The 25,435-nt window shown below is 40.8% G+C and overlaps 1 protein-coding gene across 9 annotated transcripts in view; it reads right to left on the bottom strand.

The window, feature by feature from the left end:
- The window catches only part of Ptprm (protein tyrosine phosphatase receptor type M), an 819,218-nt gene that overhangs the window by 24,445 nt on the left and 769,338 nt on the right, over positions 1-25,435 (bottom strand). For 5 of the 9 annotated variants that reach the window (XM_047526252.1, XM_047526251.1, XM_047526250.1 and 2 more), the window contains 8 exons: positions 17,030-17,146; positions 12,638-12,792; positions 12,255-12,390; positions 10,315-10,464; positions 9,128-9,301; positions 8,084-8,215; positions 4,652-4,777; positions 2,921-3,084 (listed from right to left, as the gene is read on the bottom strand). In XM_047526252.1, the coding sequence (XP_047382208.1) occupies positions 2,921-3,084; positions 4,652-4,777; positions 8,084-8,215; positions 9,128-9,301; positions 10,315-10,464; positions 12,255-12,390; positions 12,638-12,792; positions 17,030-17,146 (1,154 nt within the window). Of the gene's footprint in view, positions 1-2,920; positions 3,085-4,651; positions 4,778-8,083; positions 8,216-9,127; positions 9,302-10,314; positions 10,465-12,254; positions 12,391-12,637; positions 12,793-16,254; positions 16,306-17,029; positions 17,147-25,435 lie in introns of all 9 variants that reach the window. The other 4 variants (XM_047526249.1, XM_047526245.1, XM_047526244.1 and 1 more) reach the window with 1 other exon arrangement.

Below are 25,435 nucleotides of genomic sequence, written 5' to 3' on the forward strand. Positions count from 1 at the left end.
GCATCTGATCCTGGTTTTAATGTGTATTTTCCTAAAAGCTAATGATGTTCCAACTTCTCTATGCTCACTGGCTGTTTGAATAGCTTAATTTTTTTTTTCAAATAAAGTGCTTGTCAATTTTTTTCCCATTTAAAGAATTGGGGTCATCTGTCTTGTTCTAATGACTTGCAGTAGTTCTTAGACCTTCTGGTGCTGAGTCATTGGAGATATATATATATATATATATATATATATATATATATATATACATATATACATATATATATATATATATGTGTGTGTGTGTGTGTGTGTGTGTATATATAGGTTCATATATATATGTATGTTATATATGTATATATAAGAAACAAAATTCTCCTCCTACTGCTTTTCTGCTCTCTTTTTTTTTTTTTTTTGGTACTGGAGATTGAACCCATGGCCTTATGCTTGCGAGGCAAGCACTCTACCAACTGAGCTATCTCCCCAGCCCTCTGCTCTCTTATTGATATCTTTTGATGAACAGAAGGGCTTCATTTTAATGGGACCCGATATATCTCTGTTTTGCTTTATGGCTAGTGTTCTGTGTCCTTTCTTGACCAGTCTATGATTACCCTGTGATCATGAGGAGTTTCTGCCATGTTTTCCTCTAGAAGCTTTGTCGTTTTACTTTGACATTTTGATGTTCAATCCTACTGGACAGGACTCCTGGCTACAGTGTGAGTCTTCCCTGCTGGCCTACAAGTGTGTGCTGTAGGGGATCTTGCTGTGAGTCAGGTGACACAGATGTGCAGCACTGCTCCTGGACCTCCTCTCCTGCCATTAGTCTGTCTGCACTAATATTACATTGCTTTCCTCACTGGCTTTTCCCCTAATGCTGTTGACAGTTGTTGATGACCACTGTCTATATCCAGAATTTCTAAATGTAATACCTTAATTCTTCTTTTCTGATTTCAGTAGCTAGAAGACACATATCAAGTAAAAAATTCCCTAATTAAGTACTTCCTGTCCATGGCCCAAGGAACCATTTCATTCACAGCGCCTGGAGAGCTGTCTCATGCAGGGGCTCTCTGCTCACAGCCAATAGGTGGTGCTACAATATGCTGAAGATGGTGTCCTTATTACAGGGAGGAAGTGTGGTGCTTCCAAAGCCTTCTTTCCTGGTCAATATTAGAAGATGCCAATTTAAACTAACTTTGTTTCTTGTATAGTTTAAAAAAAAAATCTTAGATTTATAAATCTTAAAAAAAATAAATCTTCTCTCCAGACTGGAGTGTCATGCCCATTCTGATGCCAAGAGATCAAGAGGCAGCCCTGTGGTAACCTCGGGGCTTTGGAGTGGGTATGGTGGGGAGAGGGGGAGAAGGGTGGTTCTCAATGAAAAATTAAGGTGCCCTCACCAGAAGCGGAAGGGATGTCAGGCAGGTAGGGGGACAGAAACAACATGGCATGGTGATATAATTATTTAGTCTAGAGGGCCAAGGCTATCTCTTGGAAGAGCTTGTCTGTGAGGCACAATAATTTAAGGGGTCTTTATATTTTCCCCTTCATACCTTTCCTGTGGGATGAGGCATTAGCATGTTTTTGTTTGGTGAGAATCAGGGAAGAGTTCAGAGCTCCCAGAAGGCCCTTGGGGGTGGCACAGTATGACACTTGGCACTGAGTGTTCAGAAATCTGTGCCCGTAGCCAAGTCTGCCACTTTAATTCAGGTTGGTCTGCACTGAGTAAAACCTGAGTTTGCTTTCAATTTGGGAGAGATTGCATTGTGCTTCTAATGACATTCCCCTGAAAAGCAACACACGCTTATACTTTGAATTTCCACAAATTTCTCTAAACATCTTCCCTAACTGCCATGACTTTTTAATTGCCTGTTCCATTAAGCCAATTCCAGCTGCATGATTAGCCACCTATCATTGTCAATGAGAAAATGCAGGTAAAAGTACTTTGAAAAGCATGGCATTCTCTATTCACAGTTCTCAACCTTGGCTGCACATGGAAATCACTAGGAGTTTTTTAAAAAACACTGATCCAAACTATAGCAGGCTGTAACCAAATTCTAATATACATAATCTCTGGCAAAAATCTCTCCTAAAAACCAGGAAGAGAAAGACTTCCTTTGAAATCTCTGACATGATTTTCAATAGGATTATCAAGAACTGTAATATGATGGTAAACTGATTTTGGCTGGGTGGGTTCTGCTTTATAGTATTTGCCAATTTTGTGGTGTAAATACTTCCAATGTGGATGATTTCAAGTTACCAGCATTTTAACAACCAGCTCATAAAATTTCTAAACAATGGGCTCTCAAGAGATAGGAGCTCACTAACTCCATCCACATGGTTGGCTGTTTGGATGATTGGGACAGCCCCAATCATAGGATCAATGCTTATTTTTATAATAGTGACACACTATCTGTATATCTGTATAGTTCCCCAAGGTTCTTGTATTGGAAACTTAATTCCCAAAGACATATATTAATGATAGTTGGAGATGAGGGTCTTTGGAGGGTGAATTAGGATTAGATGAGTCATAAGAGTAGGACCCTGCATGGTAGCATTAGTGGTTTTATAAGAAGAGAGGCCCAAGCTAGCACACTTGCTCTGTCTTGCCATGTGATGTCCTTGGTCAGGTTATGACATAGTGAGGAAGCCCTCACCAGATGCCAGTATCTTCCCAGTTTCCAAAACAGTGAGCTAAATAAATCTGTTATTTATAAATTACCTGGTAATTAGTTAATGTAACAGAAAACAGACTAAGACCTTATCCAAAATTCTTGTTTCCTGACAAGCCAGTTGAGCATTCAGTGAGTATACTGATCATCCCCTTTTACCCAGAGCTTCTTATTTCTTTTCCATTTAGAATGCAACAAAAGACAAAAAGTAGGAGGAGATAGCTGAGTGGGGGCCCTGGACGCTGAGATGAAGAGCTCTGTCTGGCACTTACAAGCAGTGCACAACTGTGCGACCTTCCCCACCGTTGTACTCCTCCTGCCACTTGTCCACCTGGCGGATGAGCTTCAAGAAGGAGCGCTTGGACACCGGTGTGTCCCTGTACATTGGCCAGCCCAGGAACTGGAATTGCTGTACCATCCGATATCCATCTTGGGGCTATAGAGCATCAGGCAACAATCAGGGAGTTGAAAGAGAACAGGCATTATTTACTTCCTTAGATACCAGTGGCTGATTCCACCTACTTGATCTTCACATCAAAGAAGAGCATTATGAAATGAGAGTCCAGCCAACAAATAACAAAGGCAGCTTCTATAGGCCTGAAGAGTTATGATTTTTAATCTCGAGCAGTTATTAAAAAAAAAAAAAACAGGTGTTTTTTATGACAGGTCACACACAAATAAGAGTAAAGCAGAATACTTAACCATTTTGCCAAAGCCAAGTGAAAAATAACAGTATGAGGACTGAGGGCATTGTGCATTATATGGGAAAATGGCTTTGCTTTGATTACAGCAGAATTCAAGGTGAATAGCAAATTATAACCTGGAGATGTTTGTGAGCACAATATGATGTATATTACACCATGTTTCCCATGACTATGATAGAGTTTTGCTTATTGGTATGAATCTTTAGTTTAATTAATCTTTAGTCTTAATTAAATGGAATTATAGGGTTCACAAAAGTGTTGGAGTTTATGTTAGAAAAGTGACAACAGCTTTAATCTGCTATGGCTAAATCACTTCGACTGGACCCTCCATAGCCTTCTGAGTACTCACTTCTCAGTATGTTTTCTTCCCTGGCCTTTCCCACTCCTGAGCCCTCTCTTCTCCTCTGCTTCCCTGCCTCAGCCTTCCTTTCTCCTAGACTTCTTGCTGATGGAAGGTTCCAGGCTTGGTCCTGGGGTCTCTCTCTTCTCTCTCACTTCTGAATTCCAACTCCGTTATTCTAATTCCCAGGACAAAAATATTGAAAGTTGCCCTGGAGTAACTGGAATCCTACTGGTCTACCTTCAGAATATATTTAAGTCTCTCTACTGCTCCAACTGCTACCACTCTTGTCTTACCACTGTCATTGGCACCTGGATACTTCTCATAGCCTCCTGTGTGTCTCTTAACACACAAAGTCAGAGTGCTCCTCTAAAAATGCAAATTATGCTATGAAGTTCTTCTACTGAAAACCCTCTACTGGCTCCTTATTTTCTTCCAAGCAAAAGTTCAAAGCTAGTAAAGACCTGTGAGGCCCTGAAGGACACCTTTCCCCCATCTCTGCCAGTCTCCTTCCTGGTATGACACCACCAGGTCTTCTTCTCTTTGTGAGTGCCACGGCCACACCAGCCTCCCACCGTAACTGAGGTTCACCGAGAAGTCCTTTCTCAGGTCCTCTGCACTCACTGTCACTTTTGCCTAAAATAATTGTGTCACCAGGGAGCCCCATGGCTACTCCTCAGGGCTTTGCTCACATGGCACAGTAATTTAAAACAGAGACTTGCTCTTCACATGGGTGTGGCCCTAGCATTTTCTAAATAGTCTTCCTTCTCCAAAGGGTCACTGAATAACTTTTTCTTTTTAACATTGTTCCGGGTAGAATATAAGCTCCATAAGGTCAGGGCTTTCGAACACACTACAAACTCCTAGAACAGTGACTGATGTAGAGTAGGTGTGTTAGAAATCAGTGAATGAGAACATGATGGACCACAGTACAAAGCAATACTGGCCCTGGCTCTTACTCTGGCTGCGTTATAAATACGGAATATCCTGCTGATGATGTCTTCTTCTAGGTCAGCAGACACAAATTCCACCTGGATGGGGCCATGCCTGTGTACTCCATTTTCTGGCCAGTACTGAGGACATAACTGAATTTAAAACACAGAAACATAAGGTTAATTATAAGAACACATTTACTCCTAACAGTTTAGATAAAGTCAGTATCAGACATTCAGTAATTCTCAAGACTTCCTTGATTCTCTTTCTTTTCTTTTCTTTCTATCTTTTCCTTCCAGCAAGTTGACTTGAGAACTTCCTTGTTTGCTGATTCCTCAACTCCACCTGTCCTTCTCCTGTGACACTTTTCTTCATTTTCTCAGGAAGCACCTGGGAACCAAGACCAGTTTTGCTTTCCAGGGCAGGCATAAAGATCTCTTCCACATATCCCTTCCTAGGGTCTCTCTTGATGCTGAAAAGTACCCTTAAGCCCTAGGGGAGATGCCACTAGTTGCCATTGTGAAACTGAAGGTATTTAAACTGGCACATGTACCTGTTGACATCTAGGTTTTCATCCTCCCCTGCTGGGCTTTTGGAAATCAGGCTATTTTGTGACAAAAAGCAAGGGTTGGGGTGCATTTTCGTATCTGGTCCAAGTTCTCCGAACACAAGAGCTAGGAAATCTGGTGTTGTGAGAGTAACTACTTTGCTATTTTACCTGGAGGCCACTTTGATTAAAAACACGGTTTCCAAGAATCTCAAACTTCAGGTATTGATGCTACAAGGTAATGAGAATGTTTGCACAAAGGGAATCACGACTTAGTGGGCAGGAGTGTTTGGGGCACAGGGGTTAGGAAAGGGGTCCTTACATTTGCCACTACCCCTCCATTTTCCTAAACTTGAGGATGGTCACATTTCTTTAATCCATGAAGCCTTAATAGGTATTCAAACTTCAAAATCAAACTTCCTTCAGGACTTGGTATTCCAGTGACTTTTTGTAGAACTGTGTTTAACTTTTATCTTTCTGATTTACCTGAAGGACAGAAGGCTCATGGTGAAACAAGAGGGGAACTACTTCATTATTTTTAAACCCATTGCTATGGGACCAAGAACAGATGAAAATCCTATTACCTCATTTTAAGCAAAATGATGTACCACAAAAGGAGAATCCACTGGTTGAATTTCCTTTTTATTCTTTTGATAACTTTTATCTTCCAAAGTATCTAAATCTCACTATCAAATGTTACAAAGGTTGATTTATATCCAAGGTTTTAAGACAAGTTCTCAGTTAACAATGGGTCAAGAGAAACAGCATCTGTCTCCATTAGAAAGAAGTTCAAGGTTGGACCTTTTAATTTGATTAAAAATGAAAGTAGAATAACTAAGCACAGTTTTATGGTAGCTAAGTCTATTATATTTTAGAAATCGCATTTATTTTTAAACAATGCTTCTATGAAAATTTTCCTTCCTCACTCACCAGCACTTCCTGCTGACAAATTATTAAACCGCCTTGTCAAACAATAGCATGCTAATGTTTATTTTCTTTTTAGTACCCAAGGGTACCCACTGTTAAATTTAAGCATGATGATGGGAAGCCAAGATGGCAATAAAAGCCATAACATACACATTAAACTGATGTACCCATTTTTTACTGATGGAGTTAGCTTTACTTTCTGTTTGTCCTCTCTGTTCAAGCATCTGATCAAAAGCTCCTCACTTACAATGAAGAAATATGAATGGCCTGGGCTGCACTGGGCTCTTGGCACACTGCATCCTACACTCTGCCCAAGGAATCCATGTAGAAAATGGCTTAAATGGTGCATAACACGTCTATGAACTGGACCTATAAATACTTAAAATAGTTGAGTGCTAGTCTTGTATGGTTGCAAAGGCTTTGAGTTCAATGCTCAGTTTAGTGTTCACTAAAAGACCAAATCCCGGGAGCCTCTTTTCTCTCACTCTGAAAATCAGCTCTGTCTGCTGAATAGAATTGGAGTCTTTTTGTTTCTCCTACCACCAGTCAGTCAAGGCTTGGTTGGAGTCCAGACATTTTGGTTTCAGAATGCAGCTTTAGAATTCAAATGCTGTTGTTCATTAAGAACATGCTAGACTCACTGATGTCTTGTTCAGAAATAGGAACAAAAACAGTATATACTGCCACTTTTCAGGATTCTCATTAGCAGCATGATTCTGAACAGGAAATAAGTCCTTTATCTTGTGACTGTGACTAAAGGTTCTTGAGTTAGTGGAATTGAACTTGTGGCTCTGTAAGTTGGAAAGGCAGGATCTGTGTTTCTGTTTTGAACTGTGTGTATCTTTATAAATGGCTGCAGTCTGCCCCTCTGAGAGCATCTACAGGGAAGAGATCTAAAATATTTAAGCTTCTTAAGCCAAAAGAACTAGATGAGAACAAGGATTATCATTATTATTTCATTAACTAGCTTTCAGGCAAGGGCCTTAACAATATAATGTAGTGCTTCCAACATAATTAAAAATCTTATAGAATAAATGTCCCTGCCAGATATAGCAGATTGATGGCAACAAAACAGATTTTAGGAAGGAGACATCTTATCCAGGTTGGAAACTGAAATACTTCAAACCTTTTCTTTAAAAAAAAAAAAAAAAAAAAGGAAAAAAAATTCTTTGTTAGGTACGAAATTAATTCATTTCCAGAACAAGTTTATTCTTAAAACATGGTAAGTTCAAACTTCCCATAATGACCTCTGTCATGGTGGTGAAGTCTGTGATTGGAATAAATTCAGCTTAGACTGTTAGGGCCTTGGCACTAACAGTCTACTGACAGCTCCCTCTAAGGAAATGCATCAGCCTATGTTACTAATCTTGAGTCATCCCTGTCCAATTCTTTTTTTTTTTTTCCTGTTTAAGAGGAGCTACGCAAAAGGTTCATTTATCATTTGGAGCTTCTCTTATCTCCATGTCCCAGTATTATTTCTTTTTAATGTCTTTATCAAAGAGTTGACAAAACTAATTGCCATCCCTTAAACTCACTTGCTTCTTCCCACTGTCCCCACACCATGACGATCTCTACCTGCAGGCTCAAGGTGAGCTGTGCCAGGGAGCATGGGTGCCCCAGAGATGGAAGCAAGGGCTGGTGTCCCTTCTCCACCATCCTCTGGTTTGCTTGCTCCATTTTCAGGTCTGTGATGCTTGAGTTCCTGTTTAGCTTTGACTCTATGATCTTGTATCTCTCTAGTGGGTATTTCTATCCTTTGGGGCAGCTCAATTTTTGACCCTGTCTTGCTATGTCACTTCTACTGTCTATGACTTTGGCATATTTTTTGGTTTCTACCAACCTTCTGCTCTAGTATCAGCATCCCTAGTTCTCAATCATGAACTGGCATTTGAGCCCTGGCCCAGGGACGTGTGATGTGCAAACAAAGGACACACAGACTTGACCCAGGGGCATGAGCTCTGCCTGCAAGAATCCCGAGTCTCACCTGGGCAGGATCCACATCATTTAGCATAACCACTGATGTGCAGTGATAATCCAGGACCAGTCTCCAAAAGTCTTTGACTGTGTTTGGCAAAGGATGCTGGGTGACTATAAAAGCTGAAGGCTGTTTATAGCTCTGCAAACACAAACAAGAAAATACCCAGGAAAATGTGAAAGAAGAATCTATTTAGTGTACATGGAAATGTGTGGCACAAAACACTGAGTGTATTTAGTGGCTGTTAAATCCTATCACTGTTGTCAACACCAAAATAAAATAAATATAAATTTATCTGTGGAATGACTATAATAAAATAGTCTCACATTGATATAAAGAAAACTTAAGTATCTCTTACCAGTTTTTCTATATTTCTGACAGGCAACATTGACTCCATATGTTAATTATTTTAATGGAGAAAATTTAGTTTAAAATTATACATAATTAAAATCATCCTGTTTTTCTTAAAGCTTGCTTGCTTGTCACTTATAAGTTGTTGGTGTTACTTATTGCTGCCATAAAGGACACACATACTTTTTTTCAGCTCTGGAGAGCTTTGAATAAGTGTAAGCGCCCTTTTACAACATCACACCAATACAATTAAAATTTCCACATTAGCACTGAAAATATCCACTTACTCTTCCCATCAGTTGAACTGCGAGAAGTAAATAGACCAACAGCAAGTAATGAATTGTGTTTTCTTCCCATGTTAATTACTGCCTATAGTAGGAGGACAGGGAACTGAAATAATGCTGTGGCCACATCATCCCATTTCCCTGCCAGGGGGACTCAACAGCTGTCTCTTGCTCTCTGGCCAGCAGGTTAAAAACCTGAGTGCTCAGAGCAACATGCTTCATTTATCAGTACTTCTGGACCAGTGGCCACTGTGAGAGCAAGAACATTCAGCTGCACAAAAACACATGGAATCTGAAATCTGTTTTGTTGAAAAGAGTTTGCATCTTGAAAACTGATGCAGTGCTCACTCCAACCTTCCCAGCGGCTCTGCCTGTTGGGAACACTTCCTGTGTCCTTCCCAGGAAGGGAAGTGCTTACATCCATCAGGGCAGCATTGATGTAGTTGCTGCTCTCCCCATCGATGGTGATAAGGAAGGGCAGGCAGCGGTCTGGGGGCAGGATGTCCATACACCGGTTCTTCTCATGGTTCCGAGGTAAGAGTGCGATGCTGCAATCTTCCACACGCAGTGTTGGTGTCACCATATTTAGGGTCTGTGGGATGAAAGAAGGTGTATGACCTCCAGGTTCAGCCATGTTGCCACCAGTGGCAGGATTTATGCATTTTTATGGCTTGACGGTATGAATGCATGTATAGAAAACACACTGTTCCCACAAATATGTATGATTAGCACTGTGTCAAAAATATAAAAAAACTTAACCAACTTATGAATTGTATTTTTATAATTTCCTATTTAATATTTTCAGAATATAATTGAAACCACAGAAAGCAAAACCTCAGATAAGGGGGACTACTGGAATAGGTTAAATAAAATACATTAATTTTTTTAAAGGGGCGCACGAGGAAGAGAACAGTTCCACAGTACATGTGTCTCATATTAAGTTTCCTTAGGCTGACTGCAAGATGACTCCTTCAACTCCCCTAAAAGTCCCATTAAATTTTGTTCTTTTCTGTGCTTTGATTTTGTCCTCAGATTGCCTATCAGACATAGAGGCCAGAGGCAGAGGCATAAGGGCCACTGTTGATCCCTGGGATTAAGTGCCTTAGAGTCTAACTAGAGCTGTCCATCTGGAGATCTGGGCCTAGAGTTAGGTATACTTAGATAAAACATGCATGTTGGGAGCTCAAGTGAAAAGTAAGGCCCAGAAAGAATTCTTAACAAGCATTTCTATATTTTGCATTCATTCATGGTTGGTTATACTATGAACAGGGGCCTAGGTGCTGGGAACTGCTTGGTGTCTACTTGGAAAGGTAATGATACCTCTGTTAATTTTGTCTCCCTCCACTGGGAACATCTGGTGATGCCTGCACATGTTTGGCATGGTGCTCATATCATAGACATCTAGAGGGTAGACCTTGGAGGGTGGCAGGGCACTGCTAAACACCCTACAGGACAATACTGCAACAAAAAATTGCCCAGTCCCAAATGTCAATAATTCCAAGGCTGAGGAAGACTGGGTTGGTTCAAGGGATCAGGAGCTGACTTTGAGATGCCTCTGAAAAAACAACATCAGAATCAATCACCTCTTCTTCTAGCACAACTTACCCGAAATTCCTCTTTAATTTGACTTGAATTTGTCTGTGGGTCCAGTTTGTTCATGTCATAATATAGAGACCTAACTTGGGAAGCAGGGACAGAGGTGTCTCCACAAAGACAGGCTTCGAGGATGGCATCATGAATAAATACGTACTGCTCCTGGAGAAACAGATGAAAATAGTTAGCAATGGAGAAATCAAGGTAGCCCTGAGAGCTACAGGAGGGAAGACACTATCAGTTTTAGCTCCACATCATCAAGATAATGGGTACAACATATTCTTAACAGAAGCGAACTCTAAGGCTTTATTTGACAGGACACTGGGTTTCCTGAACATTATGTGTGACAGAGGAGTTCTATGTCATTGACCATGGGTAGGAAGACAAATTGGGGCTTCATGCAGAATAAACCAATTAGACACTGATGCAAACTAGAGTAGGCATAATGCTATATTGATGGTGGCTAAAATACCTCTGTAATTCTGATTTCCTGGATTTGGAATAAGCAGAATTTTATATCTGTGTTGAAAAGAGAACTTGCTAACCAAATAAATGGAGAAAGGTCCAGGGAAAATTGACACTGCTCTGAAGACAGTTCTGAACACTGGAAACTACTTCTTTCAAAACATTAAATAATGTGATAATTATGAAAGCTCTTAAAAGTTCAGAGTACAGCTTTTGATATGGGTACAATAAGCCTACAGTTTAAAAATGAGTCCTCTAGAGTGTAGCTCAGTGCTTGTGTAGCAAGTGTGAGGCCCTATGGCCTGCAAAACAAAAAAAAAAATCAAAAACAAAAAACTGCAAAAAACTAGCATTAAAATGGGTCCCCTAATTTTGACAGGGCATTGACTTTCTCTATAATTAACCAGTGCATCTTTACCATATTTATTGTTGATCTTTAATTATATGAAATGTTAAAGTCTATCATTACCATTAATTTCTATAAATAGGATTTGTATTCTCAAAATTAGCTTACTCCTATTAATTCAAAAAGGAATTAAGAGTGAGGACATGGGCATGGCAACATTTGATAGACTGTAAAGAACATTAAAAATATTTCTAAATCATTATTATCTTTAAAACAAAGTATCCATACTCTAAAGAAAAGAGACCAGATTGCAGCAGAGATTGATTCCATCACTTATGTTAAATAAAAAAAATGGGATTAGGTTTCCCAGTAGTTATTGTAAACTGCAATGTACTATCTAAACAAAGGGATTCTTACTTATTCTTCATTCTGCTCCATAAATCACTATCTAGGTGATGGGTTGTTATGCCTACTTACAATGATCAAATATTAATAAAAATAGGAATGTCCTAGGAATAGGTTGTAAACCTTCTCAAAAAATTAAATTCCCTATATACTTTGAATTTCAATTTAGAGAGTTCCTAGTTGGTATAGAGTACTTCTATAAAATAGGCAACTTCCCATGTTGCCATGCTACTGGAAAGAATTTTCAGGGACAAGAGGCTACTCTTCTTCCTAGTATCCCTGGAGAAGAATAAAATGTACAGAGATTACCCTAAAGCCACTTGGTAGATACCTAGTTATTCTCAAGAGTGGTCTTGCTCTGGTTCACAGCTAGTTTAAAAGATAGAATAAAAAGAAATGGTATTGGAACCTTGAGTGCTTGATGTAGAAACTCTACTGGGTCCCTTGACACAGAAAAATGTGCAAATTTAGGCTCATGGCTATAGATTCTGCTACCAGGAGTGACTTGAAAGCTCCTTTTTTGTTTGTTTAAAAAAGAAACAACAAAACAGAGAGGAAGGAAGGAAGGGAGAGGTATGGGGAGTGGGGGAAGGAGGAAACAGGGATTTCCCTAGATTATCCCTAGGGCATTCTGAAGAAAGAGTTGGCAGGCTTTCTTTGGCCCTTGGCTGTGGAGGTGGGGATGCAAGGGCGACACCCAGGACCAGACCACAGGAAGGAGGGCAGGTTGCAGTACCTCTGTTTGCACCATGTTCACCCTCCGCGACCGCAGTTCCCTGACGCAGTTATAGATGTCTACCACCCCTTCCCTTTCAGCCATGTCCAACATTATGTCTATGACGATGAAGCAGCCAGTCCTTCCTGCACCAGCACTGCATGAAAAAAAGGGGTCCATCAATGGAGGTAAAAGGACCATTAAGCTGCTACTACTTAAAAAAAAATTTATTAAGGTGTAATTCACATAAAAAAAAACCCCACTAAAAAACATACAATTCAGGCATTTAGCACACTCACAATGTTGTCCAAGTGTCACCTCTATCTAGCTTCAAAATACACTCCCCATCTCCCACCCATAACCCATGGTATACTTCTTTAAGAAGCGCTGGGAGCTCTGCTTACCTGCAATGCACCACCAATGGGCCTGCATTGGGTGGGCTCTTGGATTTGACCTGTCTGACAAATCCCAGCAGGCCGGTGGCATGGTAGGGAACCCCATGGTCCGGCCAGCCAGTGAAGTGAAACTGTCTGATCTCTCGGATTTCATGAACGCCTCTCTGCATTTCCCGGTCAGCCACAACACAGAAGAGAACAAAGGAAAATAAAAGATAAACTCCAAGAGCAACCAGGGGAGCACAAACCACCCCTAGGTAGCAAGCCTAGGGGCAGATAACAATGAGTTGCTGGGGAAGAAGGTCATTCATAGATTTAACACAAATTAATCACACTTAGAAAGAGTTTGTGGGTGGAAAAAGGAGGTTGTGCTTGGAGGATGCTAATTTAAATGTGCAATTCCAGTAAATGCATGGATCTCTGGTTCTTTAAAATTCCTTACTAAAAAGTAGGCTATGTTAAAAGCTGCTTAATACTAGCTACTGAAATGCAAGACCTTTGTTCTGAATCTTCTGTATCCTGGTACCTCTTTGTACCAGGTGCTCAAGCAGGGCACATACACTGTGCATGCTCAGAAAATGTTTGCTGGCACAATGCATGTACCTACTTTCCAACCAGACAGGCTGGGGAACTCATTTTCATTTGCAACTCTATTTTTCTCTTTAATTTGGGTCAACATTTAACCCAGACCTCAAATCACTGACAATTTTGTGACTATAGTGCTCCAAGTATTATTGAAGGTGTTAGGCTGCAGAGATATAAAAACACTGTCTCCTGTCTTCCAGTGATGGTCCCAGTCTACAGGAAACAGCCATGTAAACAAATGTATCCCATGGGAATAAAGAGGTGCTTTTGCAACTGGAAATTGGAGGAGGCGTTGCCTGTCACTGACCTAAAGGGACCTGAAGGAAAAATATTTTACTCTTGTTTTGTTTTTTAATTTGCTTGAGAGTAATTAAGCTGATCATCAGTTTTGTTTTCTAACTATGAGTCCACATTTTAAGACTATGATTTATGGCAAAAGTGTATTTTGAAAATATAAATTACTCCACACACCAAAGCTGCATATAAATCTGGGATCAAGTTTAACTTTTTTCTGTCTTCTCACTGGATAGCCATTGACTAAGTACCATCTCTGCATTTTGGTTTGATTACATCTTAAAGGTAAACATGTGCTGACCTTATCAAATTCTCCATTGAGCACTTTTTAGTGAACAAAGAATAAGTTCAAAATTTTATATGCTTGGGAAAATGTGGAGAGGCAAACAAATATGAATTTTGAGATAAGACTTGTTTACTACCAATGCGTTAATATGTCTAACAATTCACAGATCCTGAAGCTTTATTTCTGTGAAGATATTCTTAAAAAAATATTTTTAAGACATTGATAGAGTTTTATTTTATTCATTTATTTATATGTGGTGCTGAGAATCAAACTGAGTGCCTCACACATGTTAGGTAAGTGCTCTACCACTGAGCCACAACCCCAGCCCAAGATATTCTTTCACAGAGTTTAAGCAATAAGGAGTTAAACAGTCAGGGATTCACAATGCAAATCAACATTGTCATCTACCTAATAAGTGCAGTAACCCCAGAGTAATGTTACTAGGTGGTTAGGAGCCCAAATTTCTTATCCCTGAAAAAGTGATAACATTTAACCAGCACCAAAGTCTCCATCAAAAGACATGCAGTTGAGCCTCTGTCACCTTCCAAAGCCCTAGAGAACTTCACTGGCTTTATGAATCATGACTTGGGCCGAGGTGCTCCTAAATGTGGAGTGAGCATCCCATAACCTGGGAAAGCTTACCAGCAACAAATACACATTCATTCCAAAGGGGGAAAGGGGGCGTTTCTAGATTTCAGCCTAGGCATCACCAAACTCTGAGCCCCATCCATCATGAGAAGGGCTCCCAACTGATCTAAGACTCATTCTCTGAACAAGGTAAATGTCAGTTTCTAGACCGCAGAAAAACTGTTCCCAGAATAAATCTCCACCCTCTAATATGTTTATTATTGCCAAGATTAGCAAAGGAAATTTCTTCTGATCCAACTTTCATTCTTGTTCATGGACACAAGTTTCTCCTTTTGCTATTTTGTAACACAATTAAGGAAGAAAATCATAGATGCAACTAGTGATCACAGCCTAAATACTTCCCAGCTGGATGCTAATTACATTTTCCCTTTAGTTTTCATTATAAAAGCATTAATGCTATATAAAAAGTCATTTAATTTTTTCCATGTAATATAATGGGAAGGGAGAACCCCTGTCATAAAATAGTGCCTACACAAAGTGGGTGCTTAATAAACATTTGAAGAATGACTCAATCACTAAGTGCATGTTCTCTCTTTGAGATGGGGGATCATATTTCCACTGCCTTTTGATCCCCCTTATATGAGAAAGAAAAAGCAGTCATCAGATGCAAAACAGGAATTCTTCCGTTTGAAATTGCAACTATCTGCTTGTTTTTCAGAGTGTAGTCTAAATCCATTTTTCACCTTTAGGTCCTTTGCAACACACTCTCAAAATAGAATCAGAATTGCAGGAAGCTCAAAGTATATCCCTAACCATTTGTTTTCTTTCCCTTTTAATGACAAAGTTTCAAACCTACAAGAAATATTCTACAAGAAATGTTCTACAGAAGTCCAACGATTTGTTTTCCTCAAAGATTCCAATTGCCCAGTTAGAAACATGTCATTTTGATTTCCCCCAATGCATTCACAAGCTCTTCCTTGCACCACCTCTTCTCTAGCTATCTGATGAATAAAATAACTGGGTGTTTCGGAAACATTTCTATGCAGCTGGGAATGCAGCAGAGTACAATAAGAGGTTAAAAAAAAAAAAGAGCAAAGAAACAAACAAACCCTTCCTTTAGCAACAGAGATGCATTTTTAGCTTATTAGAGGGCTGTCTATTGTTCAAAGAATTCCATGTTTAAGCAATGGCTTAAGAAAAAAATATTGAGGGTCTTTTATCGCTGTTTTAATGCAGTTATTCATGAGTGCTCTTGCCAAGAGCCATACAAAAATCCTCCACTTTTTTTTTTCCAATCCTGCCTAAGAAGGAAAAATTCGACATCAAAGTGTGAGGTTCAGAACTTGAAGAATTGAGTCAACCAGAACCTCACATTCTTTGAAGTCTCCAAGCTCCTGCCTGCTTATTAAAAAAGACAGGCTAAGAAAAAAAATGCTAAATAGTAAAAGAAACAGATTAAAATAAACTAGTCTTCTCAGCCTTGTGACTGTCTGACAAATTTGGATTTGCAAACCAGGAATGATAGTTCAAATTATCAGTGTAAATTAGCCAATAAGCAGGTGCTGCTATTTCCCTGAATTTTCTAAACCTGGTCTTGTTAATCCAAAAAAGTGCATTTAGATGCAATGAAAATACTGAGTAGAAAGGAAGGCCAAGAGTGAATTGCCCAGCAGTCTGCTTATAACCCAGTCCTCCAAGGGGACCTGCTACCATTAAATGAGAGTAAGCAGAACAAATTCATGACAAAATTGCTGCATCCAGTGCAGCTGTGCATGGCTCAGTGATGGAGAACAAGCTCTTGATCGAAGTCTGTGGGCCTCTGGAAGGCAGAGTGCTTCTCAGCCACGACACCTCCACCTTCCCCACAGCCTACCTGTGACACTTCTCTGGATGGACTGCAGTTTGCTTCACCTCCGGCCCCTCCCTATGTCAGCAAAAAGAGGGGAATAAGGAAATTCCCTGTTATGCCCTACAGTGCTTCCCAGAGAAGAAGCCCCATCCATGCACATGGGATGAGGCAGGGCAGAACCAAAGCACAGCATTCACCAACACCAGCAACTACGAAAGGCTAAACTCAGTATGACAGTGAATATGAATGAATGCGCTGGTTCATGCAAGAGTGTCCTGGGTCTAATGGACACTGGTCACTTAGTTTTCCAGGTAGGTTGATTCTGCCTGGAAAATCCATCATTCCATGTGGAACCACAGGCCTGAAAGAGCCCTATGGAATTCCGAGGGATTCCAGGAGGAGTTAGGACCCGTGTCTTACCACTGATACCAGCTCACTACTGGAAACCCTAGTGGACACTCAACGTGGATGAAATTTATCAAACCTGAAGGACATTTATCAAAATTTCACAAACTGTTCTGTTAACAAAGAGAGATGGGCAGAATAATATCAACCGGGTTAAAAAAGAAAATAGACAAATAGATGTTATCTTTTGGTTTAGTTGCAAAACATAGATTATTATGAAATGGGAATGATTTAATTTAAAGATGGAAGTGAGTATTATAAAATCAGAGGGCAAGATGCAACCTTGAAAAAAAAAACCAGACAGAGCCTACCTGCATTTAGGTATGAACTCATATAACTGATGCTAGATAAGTTAATGAGGCTAGTATAGCACCACCAGAGCTTTTAAACTTACCTTTTCAACTGCAAATGTTCTGATCACATATTCTGCCAGTAGTTCTGTTTCTATTAGTGTAACTTTAATGTCTTTATATATCTCTGTGTCATCTGGCCAGTATTTGCAGCATTTGACCTTCAGAAAACACAAAGGAAACTATGAGTTTATTTATTTATTTAATTATTTTTAGTTCCTCCAATGATGGGTCATGCTATGATTTATACAATCAAATTTGCACAGAAAATTAAAAAAAAAAAACCATATACTCAAGAGCAAGGTCTATTTTTTTCTTTTTTTCTCTTTCCAGAAAAAAAATTTGAATCATAGGAGGAGTAAGGTTTGGGAAAATGATCTAAATTTAACAAACTGTATATATACTACAAATATCCCTGGTTATAGAAACCATTCCTTTTCCATGTGTCTCTGGAACTCAGGGGATAGCTGGGCTTGGAAAAAATAAACCATGATGGGAGTTGGCAATATTTTAGCTCCTCCGAATTTTAAACTTCTTTAGGTTTCAGAAAGTGATTAACATTTTTTGAGGAAGAGTGAGGAGAAAATCAGAACTTAACATTCAAGATCAGTTTTCTTTTTCTGAAGAAGAAAGCAGCACTGTGGTTTTCCCTAGTTAGAACTACAGATTGATTTTAATATGAGCAAATATACAAACACAGTCTTTTCATGTTATCTGAAACCTCTAACCAGAGGATTTTTCAGATGTAAGAAATTTGTTAGACTTGGCCTCCTAAAATTTGTTGTTGTTTTTCATCAGCAAAAGCTTAGGATGAGGCTGAGCAGGGACCAGTCACCTCTGATAAGCTCTGTCCTTGACCTCTTTAGCCTCTCTGAATTCCTGGCAGTTCCATCTACTTCCATCCATGGATGAATTTTTATTCTGTAACTCCAGCTCTATTCCTCCAAGTGCTCAGTTTGGTTTTTCACTTACTTTATGGGCCTCTTCCCTTGGAGGTCCCGCCAGCACCTCAAAGGCAAGATGTCTAAAACAGCATTCTTTGCCCCACATCCATGGCTCTCTTGCTGACTTCTACGTTAATGCCATTACAATTTCTTCCATTACCCAGACACAAAACTTGGCCAATTCCTTCTCTAAAACCCAAGTCTAGGTGAGTTGCCAAGTCTAGGAGTATCTTTGAAATACCTCCCAGAAATGGTTTTCAACTTTTTAATTCCCTCTGCCACATTGTGGAGTCTTCTTGCATGGATGTGCTATACAAACTAGCACCAGAAAACCCTTGGCAAGAAGAATCCACTAGCTTAACTTGGGCTGCTCAAGTATCACCTATTTCCAACCACTGTCTGTGAAATTAAATAGAAATTCTTCAGTCTGGGATATATGGACCTTTTAGAGTTTGGCCACAACTTGTATTCTCAGCCTTATTTTCTATTTATGTTTTATGTTCAAGGATAAGTGGCTTACCCTAAATTCCAAATATGCCCCATGATCCACACTCTGCTCAAGCCCATTCCTTCCTTTTAAAATGTCCTCCTCCCACCCAGTTCTTCCCAGTTGAAGTTTTTTTTTTTTCATTCTTGAAAGTAATCTCAAATGCCATGCTCCTCAAAAAATCTTTTCTCCATAGATGTGGACTCATGAAATGAGCTTGTTTTGAGTTAGGATAACACCGTCTCATAGGATTTTACACTTATTACCAGTCAGTAGGCAAAAAGTGTTTAGTTTTTTTCTGCAAACCCTGTAACACCTGGTCATTGTGCCCTGTATGCACTAAATAAGCAGTGGACACACAGAGTTGAATTTCTTGGAGAAAGAGAATCACTGTGGGAAGAGGATTTCTAGACTGGGAAAGTTTACACAAAGGACTATGGGCTGAGAAGAGCCTTCCCAGAAATCCAGACACCTGTGGTGCCAGTCATTGTTCCAGCTGCTTCCTTATGAGCCATTTTGGCAGTTGTAGGTTAGCCTTATTACCTCTGTTGGCAAGGTACAAATCAGATATGCTAGGAACTGGAGAAAAGTAGAGCACAAGCCAAAGATGGGAGTTTCCAGTCTTCTTTGGCAGTTTTTTCCCCCTTCTTGTTACTGGGAACATTTTCTATGACATTATAAATGAATTATCTATAGTCTCTCATAAATTTAGCTATTGTACAATATCTAAAATATTCCAGAGTAAGAGGGACCCATAATTTCTTTTCCTATAAAGAAGATACCAGCAGGTTGTATATGTGTGGAGATGTCTAACTTGACAGGAGTCATAATTTCATTTATAGAATGTCTGGCATTAAAGCTTTACAATGAGAATGAACAAATATGGTTATATGGCACACAATGTATTCTCTGCTGTGTTGGAATTGCTTTTACACTTTTGTGACTTCAATTATGCAAGTGGAAGGTAGTGGACAGAACTACAAATACAGTTCACGTGTTCGTTTTTTTAAAATGAAATAGCTCAATGGCACACACATACAACTACAAAATTCACACCCACACCTGCCACCTACGATTATACTGGGGCTATCTTATCTAATAAAAAATATCTCATCTAGGTGTATCTCTTTTTTTTTTTTTTTTTTCTGAGGTGCTGGGGAACCCAGGGCCTTGTGCTTGCAAGGCAAGCACTTTACCGACTGAGCTATCTCCCCAGCCCTAGGTGTATCTTCTCATAAGTGAATTTACTAACAATAGGATCAACAGATATATGGCATTTTGTGTGATTATCTATTTTTCTACATTAGACTCTATCCTTCCTGATCTCAGATTTTCAATAAATATGAGCGTGTAGAGAGAGGGTGGCTTCATTGAGGTCCTCACCATTAGGGAAACTTAAAGCGACCTGCAAGAACTGAGGGTCAGAGTTTCTCTTTGGGATGTTCTTCCCCAGCGATGAGCTCATAATTCCCTTGGGCAAATTAGGGATCCATCTGAAATCTGACCCTGCCCGCCTGCACTCGCATTCCAGGAGCCCCGGCTCTGGCAGGATGTAGCCCCGCGCCCCACCACCTCGCTCGTAGGCAAGGAATATTGAACTGCAAGTTGCTGCGGATAACAGGGTTTCCCACTGGAGCGGCGCTGGGATGGGCAGGTGCAGCCTCCAAAGCGAAGCGGCAGAACCATGAACACGTGCTCTGCCCTGAACCGCTTGGCACCACCTGGATGCCTTGTTTGAGGAGGTAATTAGGAAAACGGAAGCGTGGGGGGACTTCCTTACAGAACAAGTACAGGGCGGGCTCCTCCCGCGCAGAGGCACCTGGTGGGGCGGGCCCAGAAGAGGCGGAGGAGCCATTTCGGATCTGGTCCTCCCCATCTCATCTCCCAGAATATCCTGAAATGGTTTGCCACATCTGTTTTCAGCCTACTAAAAACCCTTCTAAATTGGGTTCCTTTTAGTATCTTTTTAACTGCTTGGACTTGTGTCAAGTTATTATTCCGCAAAAAAAGGAAAAACAATAAAAAGGAAGAGAAAATATGCTTCTTTCTTTCAGGGTGAGGACTTTCCATGTCTGGAGCATCTAGGGCTTGCAGTTGCCGCCCCTCCTGTCCTGAGTCTGCATACAGAGACCCTGAAACCACTGCTTTCCAGGGCTAACTGGATCCCAGGAACCACAGAACCTGATGCTCTTCTGTCTGATCCTGTGCCAGGCCTGACTGCCTCCTACAGACTGTCTCTACCTGCACAGCTTCTAAGCAGAGGCTCTGACTCCCACGCATCCTAATCATGTAAGGCAACAGCCTCCAGCCCGGAAAACGAGGCCCTGATCAGGATCCTCTAATTACCTTGGTGCCCTAGTGCTGGTTCCATCAGGCCATCAATCAAGCAAACAGTACTGAGGCCTGCTGCCTGCTCATTACCACGCTGAGGGCTGCAGGAGATGATGTGGTCCCTGCTCCAGTGGGGCGATTGTTTTGGCTTTAAAATCCAAAAACATGAAACAGTACAGAAAGCAGTGTAACCCCAGGATTTCAAACTTACATAAAAAACAACAATGACAACAACAACAAAAAAACTTCCTGGAAAGTAATTTTTAACCAGCAACCCAAAGATAATCCCCTTGTATATTAAAATGACAGCATTGCTAGGGGCCAGACCTGAGGCTCCCCAGGCTGGCAGCTCTTCCTCTTGACCTTCACCACATTTGACATCACTACAGCATTGGTTCTAAACTTCAGCAGGCATCAGAATCTCTTGTTGAGAATCAAATTCTCAACAAATGCAGTAGGTCTGAATTTGTGGGGCCTAAGAATTTACATTTTGAATAAGCTTCCAAACTATGCTCTGTCTGTGGCCCACACTGAACATCAGGGATTTAGACAGCATGACTGAACTGCAGAGTCTGACTGGGCCTTGAATGTAATAATGATGGAGCCTGGGGAAGTCTGCTCAATCTCAGGTGCTCCATCTAGCAGGCGGGCAAGATTATAGTTCCTATTCCAGAGTGGCCTGCAAAATTAGTCAGCAATTCACTAATTTGCCTATACATTAGAATAATTTGGGGAGGGGCGTATGGGAGTGTCTAAAATTCCAAAGCCCAGGCCATATACCAGGCCAATTAAATCTCAATATCTGGAGTGGGACAGAGGCATCTTCAGATCCTAAAGCCCCCCAGATGAGTTTGGGAACTACCAGATTAAGTGATCCAGTGTAATGAAAATATCTGACCAAATGCCTGGTTCACCATAAGTACTCAGAAAATATTAATTCTAAAATGATAGTTTAAGATGATCTAGACCCTAGCCCAGTACAGGGGTTCAGGGAGCAGAGTCCACTGAGGGCCTGGATATGTGACGAGAAGGAGGGAGGAGCTGAGCATTGGCAATTGTGCAAGGTTTATAAGGACGGGAGCAAAGGAAAACCCCATACTGCTGTTATTCTTCTTTTATGCAAACTGCAAACCTTACTCCACAGGAATCAGACTCAGGAGAGACGCTGGCATGTGTATTCTCCCATTAGTATGGTTTGATGAATTCCCAACAGAAATTAGGAAATAGCGTCTGTGTTTGAGGAGTGGAGTTTCAAACCAAACAGCTGGAATCATAGAGACAGTTTCCAGACCCTCATTTTCAAGGTCATTGCAACTCCCATGCACAGAGCTTCTCTTGCTTTGAGTTTGATGCACTGGATGGCTGCATTCTCACAGCTGTGGCCTTACTCTGGAAGGCAAGTGATTTGCTCGCTCAAGGTAATAAACTGTATGGTGGCTGAGGAGAGGTGGAAGCCAGGTCTGACCCCAGCTGAAGGGCTGTGTGGGAGGCTGGAACTCAAGACCCCAAATGCTCTCTTTGGTCTTGCTAGGAGGTTTTGGCTTCAGGAACAGACACTAAATAAAAAGGGTGGAATGGCTTTAAGCTTTTGAGAGAAGAAGATATGTGGGTGGAGGTGGAGGTAGGTGAGAGAGGAACAGGGTACATACTTTGAAATCATCATTAACTTTTGTCCTTGATTGCAAGCTGCTAATTTCTGGTGATGGTCCTAAGGTGCCTGGGGCAGAACTGAAGGTCTGTTCATATGTGCTGTGCATGGGCATAAGAACTTATTTTGCTAAGAAACCCATGATTAAAAAGGCTTAAAATGGTTAGCTCTTAAGCTGGGGGCACCACAGTGTGATCTGATTAAACACAACTTTAAAGGCGTGGAAGGGGGAGAAAAGAAAGGCAGTTATAAGTTTTGATTTGTCAAGAGTTTTCAACAGACTTTTTTTTGAAAGAGACATCCAATAAGAGAGAGAGACTGCACTTCTATTAATAGTGTGTTCGGCCCACAGAGTGTAGCTTTGAAAGAGATATTGGATGGAGCAAAATCACTGCTATGAAGCACATTACTACTCAGCCCCAGCCAAGAGCAACTGCCAGCTTTGTTTCCAAAGAACAGATTCATTGTATCTCCCCAAAATCTTTTTTTTAAATAGAGGTCTTACAGGAATAAAATAATTTGATCATTTAAATATCCCCAAAATACAGATTGCTTTAGTCTTGTATGATGGAAGTAAGATGGACAGTGGATTTGCTTTTGTTTGTGTCATTTGCTATTTTAGTCAGATTTCTGTCACTGTAATAATAAACTTATAAAGAGGAAAGGTTTATTATTTCAGTTCAGTTTCAGTCCATGGTTGTTTGGCTCTGTGGAGGCACAGTATATCATGGCAGGAGTGCATGCATGGCTGAAGACGGGTCCTGAGGTCAGGAAGCAAAGTGGGAGGAAGAGGTTGGGGTCCTGATATCTCCTTCCAGGGCATACCTGCACTAACCCAACTTCCTTCCACTGGGCCCTCCCTCCTACAGGTTCTAACACCTCCCCAAAGCACCATGTATTGGTAAACACGCCTTTAACACTGGGACTTTGGAAGACATTTAATATCCAAACAATAGCACTTATGATGTTATAGCGAGTGACATACACCAAGAGCCACAATTTACTCAAGTATCATGTGGGATAAGATCATTACTTTTCTAGGGAAGGGGTGATGATTAAATGAGACTATGTCAACATAAAGTTGATATGTAAGGACCTGGATTATTATAGTGTTCCTAGTTTCTTCCTTCCAGACCTGCTTCATTTGACTGAGCAAGGGGGTCCTTTGGGCACTTTGAAGACTTTCACAACTAGTACTAGACCCAGTGCTTCTAGAGGCTTGAAATTAGGGGAAAGTCTTCATAGTGTAAGTAAATTCTTTCAGGTTCCTGGCTAAAGCCCGCCCCCTCAAAACACTCAAGATTTTTAACAGGTTTTCCAACTGTACCTAATAATTAATATTATTATTTAATGGACATACAATACTTTTCATGAACACGAGGTCACATCCATAACACTTATTTTCACCATCTGTAAAGAAACACACAGTCTGGCACCTCTTGTGGAATTTTGAGCATGATTTTACAGACCACATGAGAATTCTGTCTTGTTCCTTTTCTCTTGTAACTCATATGGATATAAACTTAACCAGAAAGAGCACAATGCAATGACAGCTAGACTTTTAGAGACATGCTCATTCAGACTGTTTGTTCCCCACCTTATTCAAGAGATTTGGTTTTGGCATTTATCCATTCCCCCAATTTAAGACCTCCTGGCAAAAGAAGGAGATTTGCAATCATTGGGTACAAAAAAGAATGTCATGTACTCTAAAGATAATTCTTGAAATAAGGGTTTTAGAAATCTTTTGAGCAATAACATCATTATTAGAATTCAAACGTGTTCCAAGACACATCTGAAAGGACACTTGTTAGAGTGTATGTGATATATCTTTTGAGGAAAAAAAAATGCCTCCTTTCTCTCATTGTCAGTCTTCACATGTCTCAGGGCACAGTTTAGACCTATGACCTTGTGCAAGTCTCAGGACCATTCTGGACCTATTTCCTTACATGCCAAAGAGGATAGTGGATCATATGGTGGGTGAAATGATTCTGACTCCTAAAATTACTGAATTCCATGCCCTCTCACACAAACTCTGTGTGGCACGTGTTATCTTCCTTATTTCACAAACATCTAACTCAAAACTGGGAGAGAATGAAGAGAGAAGGTGAACATTTCAACACTGTGGCTGAAGTTTGGTAAAGTTTGGGTCTGAGCTTGGGGCTGAGGTCTCGATATTATCCTGCCAGGCATTTAGATAGCCCAAAAGCCCTTGACAAGCAGAACCCCGCCTAGGGATGCTGGGGAGGTGGAGAAATGAGATACAGTTCTCATACTCATGAAGAGAGATGTGTAAACAGAAAACCTAATTCAAGTCAGACTAAGAGGAAGAGGAAAAAAGGATCCAGAATTCAACAAGGACATTTACTGCTAAGAATAGGCTATACCCTGCAGTGTGCAAAGGGTGAGGGAAGGGGGAGACTGACTTTCATGTGCTCATGTGAGCAGAACAGAGAAGGGCTATTGCAGCTCTGAGACCATTCCATATTGTGACCAATGGTGGTGCCAAGAAACTACAGCTGTGCACCGCCTGAGCAGGTAGGAGTGTGGCTGGAGTTGTGCTATAAACACTCTCAGGCTGCGATGCATTTATCCCAGGTGATGTGTCCATCTGCCACACACACAGTCCCCCCTCCTTAGGTGCTTTACAGACAGATAGGCAGGTGCCTGCCTACATGCATTCCCAAAACTATGGCAGACAAAAGTTAAGCTCAGGCTGGTCAAACTGCAAATAGACAAGAAATCAGACCCAGCTGGAAATCAGGATTTTTCCAGGATTGGTCAGCTGTGGCAGCACAGTGAGACAATCTGCAGAAGACAGGTGACAGGGCTTGACAATGGTGACCCTGAGGCAGATGCCAGACATAGGTGTCTCCAAGGGCTCAGGGAAAGAATATTAAAGAGCTGATCTGCACACAGCTCACAGTTACCTGGGGAGCCCACAGAGTGTGTTCTGAGAAACACTTGTTATTCCGACCTGCAAATTTGCTTTGATCCTGTAATATCCCATCACTGTGGCAATATGAGAGATGGCTGACATGAA

This window comes from Sciurus carolinensis, chromosome 15 (genome assembly GCF_902686445.1).
Source record: "Sciurus carolinensis chromosome 15, mSciCar1.2, whole genome shotgun sequence".
Classification (NCBI taxonomy): domain Eukaryota; kingdom Metazoa; phylum Chordata; class Mammalia; order Rodentia; family Sciuridae; genus Sciurus; species Sciurus carolinensis.